Source organism: Volvox carteri (assembly GCF_000143455.1).
Source record: "Volvox carteri f. nagariensis unplaced genomic scaffold VOLCAscaffold_41, whole genome shotgun sequence".
Taxonomy (NCBI): Eukaryota; Viridiplantae; Chlorophyta; class Chlorophyceae; order Chlamydomonadales; family Volvocaceae; genus Volvox; species Volvox carteri.
Window position 1 is genome coordinate 972,677 of NW_003307584.1, and position 8,544 is coordinate 981,220.

The 8,544-nt window shown below is 53.2% G+C and overlaps 2 protein-coding genes across 2 annotated transcripts in view; both read right to left on the reverse strand.

The window, feature by feature from the left end:
* Window positions 1-2,595, reverse strand: part of VOLCADRAFT_95102 (uncharacterized protein) — a gene marked incomplete at both ends in the record, with an annotated part of 19,719 nt that extends 17,124 nt beyond the window's left edge. Inside the window, 5 exons of the mRNA XM_002954264.1 lie at window positions 51-327; window positions 804-888; window positions 1,395-1,680; window positions 2,081-2,146; window positions 2,571-2,595. Of these exons, the coding sequence (XP_002954310.1) occupies window positions 51-327; window positions 804-888; window positions 1,395-1,680; window positions 2,081-2,146; window positions 2,571-2,595 (739 nt within the window). The remainder of the gene's footprint in view (window positions 1-50; window positions 328-803; window positions 889-1,394; window positions 1,681-2,080; window positions 2,147-2,570) is intronic.
* A 703-nt stretch (window positions 2,596-3,298) lies between these two features.
* VOLCADRAFT_106329 (uncharacterized protein) overlaps window positions 3,299-8,544 on the reverse strand; it is a 13,574-nt gene continuing 8,328 nt past the window's right edge. The window contains exons 2-7 of the mRNA XM_002954265.1: window positions 6,914-6,978; window positions 5,540-5,672; window positions 5,084-5,155; window positions 4,588-4,616; window positions 3,914-4,026; window positions 3,299-3,478 (exon numbers count right to left, since the gene is read on the reverse strand). Coding sequence (XP_002954311.1) covers window positions 3,423-3,478; window positions 3,914-4,026; window positions 4,588-4,616; window positions 5,084-5,155; window positions 5,540-5,672; window positions 6,914-6,978 — 468 coding nt within the window. The 3' untranslated portion in view covers window positions 3,299-3,422. The remainder of the gene's footprint in view (window positions 3,479-3,913; window positions 4,027-4,587; window positions 4,617-5,083; window positions 5,156-5,539; window positions 5,673-6,913; window positions 6,979-8,544) is intronic.

Sequence of the window (8,544 nt, forward strand, 5' to 3'; positions counted from 1 at the left end):
AAAGGAGGTGTACGAGTTTGCAGCAAACCCGAAAAAACCCACTCTCTCACCTCCTCCACCACCTCCTCCACCACCACCGCCACCACCACGTGCAGCGCCGTCGCGCGTACGGCCTGACTGCTTTCCACCACCACCAGCACCGCCACCACCACGGCCGCCACCGCCGCCGCCGCCGGCTGCCGCTCCTGTCGTACCGGTGCTGCCTCCGCTGCCCCCCGTATCCCCCGCCGAGACGGCATCTAGCCCGAACGCGCCGGTTGTGGGCCCTATGGCGGCCGCCGCGGCGGGGTCGGTAAGGATTTCGTGAATGCGCGCCGCGGCAATACCCTGCAGGGAGGGGGGGCGAGCGGGGGTTGGGGGTGAGGAGGAGGACGGGGAGCGGAGGGGAAGAAGACGAACCACGAGCGAGTGACGCTGATGCCAAGGAAAGCGGGAGGAGGGGGACGGGGTTAGAAAGGTGGAGAAGGAAGAGGGAGTAGGAATAGGAATGTGGGAAGTCGGTCAACACCGGGGACGAAGAATAACTACTACTGGGGTTTAGGAAAAAAAGCGGTTAGAGTAGTTACACATTTCGTTATGCGTTTTTTAGGGTTTTAGGAGGTGTGGTTCCGTAAGGAGGAGCCATTCAAGTACACCACCTGCTTCGTCATCATCGCCCTTTTCACTTCTTTCCCCTTTTTTTCCCCTTTTTCATTCACGTGACTGTCACCTGGCTGGCCAAAACCCGCCACCTTAAAACTGAATAAGCCGAGGGCACATTTATAACCGCTTCTACCAACTACCTGAAGAATCCTCCTTCTCACCCTGCCGTACAAGGTACGACCCACCTCCATTGCGGTGCCGTACCAAACCCAGTCGCCGCAGGCCTTTGCGAGCTCCTGAGCCGCCCTGCAACATGCAGGCGTACACAGATGTACCAGATAATAATATACAGATTGATATACGGGTAGATAGACAGATAGATAGACAGATAGATAGACAGTTAGGCAGGCAGATAGGCAGACAGCGACGTTCAATCTAGTGTGTTGAAACCGCATACAGCGAGATGCTTCCATCACCTTCGCCTTCCCAAAACACACTGAGCACCGACACACGTACGCTGTAGTTATAATATGATATAATATGATATAATATAATATAATATAATATGATATAATATGATATAATATAATATAATATAACATAATATAACATAATATAATATAATATAATATAATATAATATAATATAATATAATATAATATAATATATAAATATATTATATTGTACAAATTCCCCCAAAGAACAATATTTTCTGAAAAAGACCTCCAGCGCAGTCCGCTGCAGTGAGCTGCATCAGTCCTTAGCTGTAGCACATCACATCACAAACACAAAACCCAGTGCTACAGCCCTACCTGTAATTTTCGGCCGCATCTCGGGGCGAGCCGCTGAGCAAACACATGTCGCCTTTGCTCTTAAACAACCGGCCCCGCCGTTGCCGCTCCCTCATCTCTCCGTCCACCGCTGCCAACCGCTTCTGCATCTCGTCCAGTACCGCGCTTGCACCTGTAAAGTCGGCTGTCGTACGCCGCCGCCATCGTATAGTACGAAAGCGGACGAGCGAGTGACCAGCCGGGTGATAGCCAAAATGCGGCGGGCAAGTGCGGGTTTTAGGGGGGCAGTGTCCACGGTCAAAGGTTGCTGTGGAGTATTTTAGACGGGGGGGGAGGGCCGGGAATACACACTTGCGAGCCCCCAAGAAATTCACCAACTGTAAACTGTTTCCCACCCATTACCGTTACCGTTACCGTTACCCCGGGGGGGAAAGGGACGAGAGGGGAAGCAGATTATAGGATATAGCTAAGCCGAGGGAACGAGTTTTTGTCCGCTTTTAGTTGCTTCTGAAACAAGTGTTATCGCCTTCATACCGCTGTTCATCACTTAACTTGACACCTTCCTCCAACCCTTCTCCTTTCCTCTGCCCTTGTCTTCCATTTTTCTTTTCCTCACCCCCTCACCCTAGTCCTCCCCCCCCAACCGCTTTCCTCACATCCTCCCCCCCACACCACCTCCGGTCCGCGGCCCCCCCCTCCAGCCGCACCCGAGTCCGGGTATCCGTTGAGCTTCATGAGAGCCGGGTTGGCCATCAACATCCATTTCCCAAACTCTGCAAGATTGAAGGGGGAGGGGGATGGGGGGGGAAGAGGGGGAGGGGGGAAAGAGGGGAAAGAGGGGGAGGGGGGGAAAGAGGGGAAAGAGGGGGAGGGGGGGGAAGAGGGGAAAGAGGGGGAGGGGGGGAAAGAGGGGGAAGGGAGAGGGGGGGAAAGGGGGGGAGATTAACAGGCAGAGTGAGGACAGGGAGGGGGGTCACGTGAAGGAATGCGCATTAAAACTTCTCACATCGCCGCGCACACTCCCCATCTCTTCCCTCCCCTCCCCGAACACACACGCACACACACACAAAAAAAAATCATGCAAGCTAACCTAGGGCATATCCCGCCCCCCGCTTCTTTTACCTCGCCGTCATAACTGACGTCAATCCCCCTAATTTCCCTCTTCCAACTGTCGTACCCAAATCCTTTCCCGCTCACTGCCGTACCCAATCCCTCCCCCCATTGTGTCGTACCCGTAATAAGAGCAGCCGCCAAATCGTGCATCCAAACCTCCAGGTGCTGCTCCAAATGACTAATACCACCTGGTATATATAGAATAAAAAAACCGGAATTTTAAGGGAAACATATTTCAAAGCAAAAAATATTTTGAAGGTAGGCCTAACGGAAAAAACCGTCACATCCTCCTACCGGGGCAAGCAATCCTACAGGGCAAATATGGTCCTAAATAGGCACTTGCTCTCAAGCCGTACCCCGTCAGTGTACACGGTCAGGTCGAGTCGAAGTCTTAAAAGACTTCTTGGTGCTTCTTACACACGCTTCTCCCCCCAGCTCCCGCCCGCGTCGGTCACCGTGATGGTCATGTGGTATGTATGTCGCTCTCCCTCCAGGCTCATACCCGCATTCTTGCTGCATTTTTACGTTCACATCGCACGATTTAATATAATATAACATTATCATCTTTCCTTTTCCCTTTGCCCTGTCACTACTACTTGGCATTGAGCCCCTCGCTCCTAAAGACTGCTACCTTTTACAATTTGTTCCCCCCCTCTCTTACACATGCACATACACACATACATACATACATACATACATACATACATACATACATACATACATACATACATACATACATACATACTCTTTGCGCTCTTTTTTGCGTGAGGATTTTTGAGCTTGGTGACCTCCCCAGCCCGGGAAGACTCGTCGGGCTCCCGGTCGCCCAAGTCCTGGTAGCGAGCTCTCTGAGATGCTCGGTTCGTTCGGTCGGCAGGAAGAGCCCCCCAGTTGCGACTTCGTTTATGTTAGGAGACCAACGGGCATAGATCCCGTCTAGTTGGAGCGCCAAACAAGCGCTGTTGCGTGCCGGCCGTCGTTTCCCGTGCGGCCTGACCCGGGGGCGGAGTGCATGAGACTAACCAGCCGTATGCACCCGCCCCCCGCGCTGTGCTTCGGCCCTGGGCCCCCGGCTTTTCAGCCCACAGTGTAATCAACGTCATACATACATACATACATACATACATACATACATACATACATACATACATACATACATACATACATATTCAATGCAGCGCCATCCCCGGATGGAGGGGCTGCGGAGTGGCTGCGTAGAGTGTTGGCAGTCTGAGTCGGGGTCGGGAGCACACAAGACTAACCGACTTGTGCTGTGTGCTCCCGACCCTTGCGCTGTGTTTCGGCTTCGGCCCCCGGCTCTCGCAGCCCACAGTGTAATCTAAGTCATACATACATACATACATACGCACACACACACACCCCGACCGACCCCCCCATCCGCACACACAACACCCGTACACCCGTACCCGGGGGAAACATGACCAAGTCAGACAGCTGTTGACAATCTCGCTCCTGACGAATATGGTCCTCGCTGGGCTCGAACACGAAACATCGGGTCACGAGGGCCTCGGGGTAGGATCTGACAGGGGGGACCACGAAAAAGCAAAAAGACGTCCGCACGTCAGCACGTGCAAACACGTATATTTCACGTATGCGATACAAATAATTAGGGGGGGGGAAATTGGAAAGACGAACCACAGACGAGTGATGCTGATACCAGAGATGGGAATGGGGAGTTAGTTGGGAGTTAGTTGGAGTTGGTTTTCGGTTACAAGACAACGGGCAGCAGTTGGGCGCAGGGAAGAGAATTTGGCGGCGCATGGCAACTCGGGGGCATCATGTTGCATGCCTTTCGTCTCATATCCCTTGTCCTGGCCACTGAAATAATAATAATAATAATAACAACAATTAATAATAATAAATATAATAAATATAATAATTATTATTATATAATAATAATAATAATAATTATTATTATTATTATATAATAATAATAATAATAATAATAATAATAATAATAATAATAATAATTATTATTATTATTATTATTATTATTTAAAATTATTTCTTCGCGTCCTACATCATCGTACAGATCTAAGGTTTGGAGCAGAGCAGCAGCAGTGACACGTCGACGGCTCACCGACAAATCTTCTTGAACTCGTCGTACGCCTGCGAATTTCGGGATGGGGAATCATCACCACCGGACAATCAAAAGTCACATTATGGAGTACGGCAACACAGTTATTGCCGGAATGGGGACCCCTTTCCCTCCCCTTTTCCTTATCTCCCCTCCCCCTCCCCTTCCTCCTCCCCCTTGCCCTCTTATTCCCCCTTCCCCTTCCCTTCCTCCTCCCCCACCCCTCCTCCTTCTCCTCCCCCTCCTTCTCTCCAGCCCCTCCTCCTTCTCCTCCTCCTTCCCCTCCCCCTTTCCCCCCCCCTCCCTCTCCCTCCCCCTCTCTCCCCCGTCCCCCTTCCCTTCACCCTTCCCCCTCCTCCTTCCCCTCGAAGGGTGCACCACCATCTCCAATTCCCTCTTCAACATATTTTCTCCTTGCCGCCCGGAGATCACTAACCCGCACGTAAAGTAAACGGTTTGGCCCGGGTTCTATGTCCGATGCCGTACACCCCTGCCGTACCTGCTGTACATTGGAGCACATGGGACAGTGCACTACGCCCAGAATGGCCAGCACTTGCCGCCCGGGATACAGCTCGGGAAGACGGGTGCGGCGCCGAGCGTCCTCAGACTTCGCCGCATGCATGTGTGTGCGTGGACGTGTGTGTATGTGTGTATGTGTGTATGTGTGTATGTGTGTATGTGTGCGTGTGTGCGTGTATGTGTGTGTGTGTGTTTTGGGCGGGGAGAATCCCGCGCGTGGAGAAAGGGCAAAAGGGCAAACGGGAGGAGCATTACTACGGGAAACGACAGCTTCAGTACGGGAAGTACGGGGGTAACGACCAACGGCAGTACAAAGGGGAGGGGATTAAGTTGTTCAAGAATTGGAGCAAATATAATTCAATGAAAAACCGATGTACACACGAGCGTGTACGAATGTTGTAAGCATATAATTCCATTCCATGCCGTACATTCGTACCTGTAGGAACCTGAGGTGCAAGTACGAATTTGACCAGTCCAGCAGTTGAAGGGGCGGCTTGCTGACACCGCCCGCCAGGCCTGCGGCGGAGACAGCCGCCGCCTGTACGACAGGACTCTCCCGATAAAACGATCTGCGAGGATCGTACACATACATACATACGCAGACGTACATGCATGGAAACATACAAACGTAAGAAAACTCAAAACAAACAGACAGACGAACGGGTGGCGCGAGAGGCATTTAAAGCAGATGAATCGCCTTCAAATTAGCCGTGGCGAAATACATCATCCGGCATGTATGCACTCAGGCGTGCCGAACGCCGTACAACCGTGCGTACGTAGGTACGTACCTTGTGGCGGAGAGCGAAACGTGGTGGTACCTGAAAAAAAAAGGTTTCGGAGCGTTGCGGGGGGTTGGTCGCAGCGCCGGCGGCAGCAGCGGCGGAGGAGCCAGGCGGCGTTCAGGAAGGATCGAAGAGAAGAAAAAGCGGGCTGGGTTTATGGCAAGTATAACCCCCCCACACATACACACTCGTACACATACACGCCCGCACACACACACACACACACGCACGCACTCCCAAAACCCTTAGTATGAAAAGCGCTTACGGCTTTGGGAAGGAAGAGTAGGAGGAGGTACAGGGGGGACCTGGAAACAGGCTGAAGACGGCAAAGAGAGTATGATGCATCGGATGCATAAAAGGCGCTGATTTGGATCATGATCCAAGAAAAAAAGGATGGTTTCTAATCCGGGTAGGGTTTCGGAGCCGGGGGGGGTTGGAAGGAGATGGCGGAAAAGTCATATGCCAAAAGCAAGGGGAGTGGGAAGAGCGGGTTGGATGTGTTTCGAACCCCATACCTAAGACGTGCCGCCTTGTGATTGTCACGTAACGCAAACACGTTCCCACCCCCCGGGGGGAGGAGAGCGGAGCTAGCAGAGACCTGCTGCTCTCTCTGCTGCTTAGGTGGGGGCAAGACAGAGGGGCCCCTCTAGCGCCCCTCTCCCGTCCGCTTAGGGAGAGAGCTTAGGCGGTCTTTCCTCTGTCGGGGCTGGGCAGCAGCCCCTGTGGCCAGTGTCAGGCCCGGTCAGATAATACTTGTAACCTTCACATACACACTCATATACACACACCCACACACGCGCACACACGCACACGCACACGCGCGCACACACACGAACACACGCACGCACTCCCACCGCCAAAATCCCTGCGTCTGTGAAATGTATGACGGTCCTTAGGCCGCGGCCCTGGAAAAGAAACAGGTAAGGGCGGTCCCTACCTACCCACCTACCTACCTACAACACCAGGGCACGACCTGTACGGCATGCAAAAGGCTTCCAGGACTAGGACCTCGCCACCATCAGGCCCACCTGTTAATGAGCTCCAGATACTCCTCCATGGCGTCGCGGGGGACCGCCCCCACCGGCAGGACGGCCTGGGGGGTGATGAACGGGTGCGTGTGTGTATTTGTCTCGCGTGTCCGTGTGCTTCGTGTGCTTCGAATGGTGATTGTCCAAGTTAGTCCTTCTTAGGATCGGGGCGCTGCTGCTGGGATACGGGTTGGGTTATTTTAAGCGCACGGTGCGCTGGCGGATTATGAAGTAGTCGCATGGGGGGAAGGGGATTCGATGGGGGGTTCTCGGAGCTGGGTGTGGTAAGCACGGGGGTAAGTGTTGCACTGCGTTTGGAATGCCTTTTGCGGGCCTAGCAACCCCTGCTCGTCTGCTGGCTGTACCTAGATGACAGGGGATCCGGATGCAAACGTTGGGGATGTTTGGTGCTGGGCTGTGTTGCATGGCGTGGTCAGGAGGCGCGAGGACATGGGTATTGTTTCCGCAGCGGGATTGCAAGCTGCAACCGATTCGGCCCGGGCCCATACTTGAGCTCCTGTATAATTGCAAGATCGAGACTTTTCCCAATGCACCCATTTGTGTCCTACCACTCTAATCTCGCCAGCCGTCAGCAGGCTAACACCCTGCTCAATCGTCCTGCCCGCCATTGCTGCCGCAGCGCCTTCTCCACAAATCAATACCCTTCGGTTGAGAGCCAAATATTGATGCTACCTTAAGTGCTGACAAATAACGATGTCCGACATGAAGCATTAACCATCAACCCAGACACAGATGTCCTCCGTGTTGCTAGCAGGTAAGCCGTCAAGTAACAAATAGTTGATTACTTTTCACAGAGGACGATAATCTTCAATTGTTTCACTAAGGAAAGAAGGTCAAAGTTGTGCAGCGTGTTCTGTTGCCAATAGGAGGCATTTTGGTCTTGTTCAACGCCTATAAGAGCGTAAATGGACTCGAGGTCATGACACAACCGTGAAGGGTGATAGCGGGGCTGCATTGCTTAAACGTCATCGCGTGATCCGTACTCACTACTAACTTATTGTGGGGAAGGCCATTGCGTCTGCGACCACACTCCCGCGGTACCCAAACCCTTCAAAGACAATTCCGATCAGCCATTTGGCTGTTAGTGGGAGGGCGGGTGGGCCGCTCGCACGGCAATCGAGTAGAGAGTACGAAAATAACCTAATGCAGTCATCGACAGCAGAAAACGTAAGCCTCCAGCCTCATGCCGACTCTCTTACCTACCATTCATATTCTCTACCTCGTTCCCAAGACTCCGCCGCGTTGCCTCTAGTTCGGCTCGTGCCACAGGTAACTTCGCTCGTCGCTACTTTGCCATTCACCTTCGCCTCCACCCAGCCTCTGCTTCTCCACAGAAGCGGCGACCTCCTTCGCCGTTGTTACGCCTCGTCTATGCGAATCCTCCTCATCCGACTGTGTCTTCTGCCTACCCGGTGCGCGCCCCCTCTCTCTGCGCATCCTTTTCTCTGGCCCTCTCTTACGGTTGCCTACCTTACTGCAGGACTCGCCCCTTGCCTGTCCGGTGCCGGGCAGGCTTTCCTTGCCTTCCCCGGCCCTACTTGGGGCGCCCCTCCTCGGCTCGTCAACTACCTTACTTCCGTCCGTTCCTGCCCCTCGGGGGCCCAACCCCT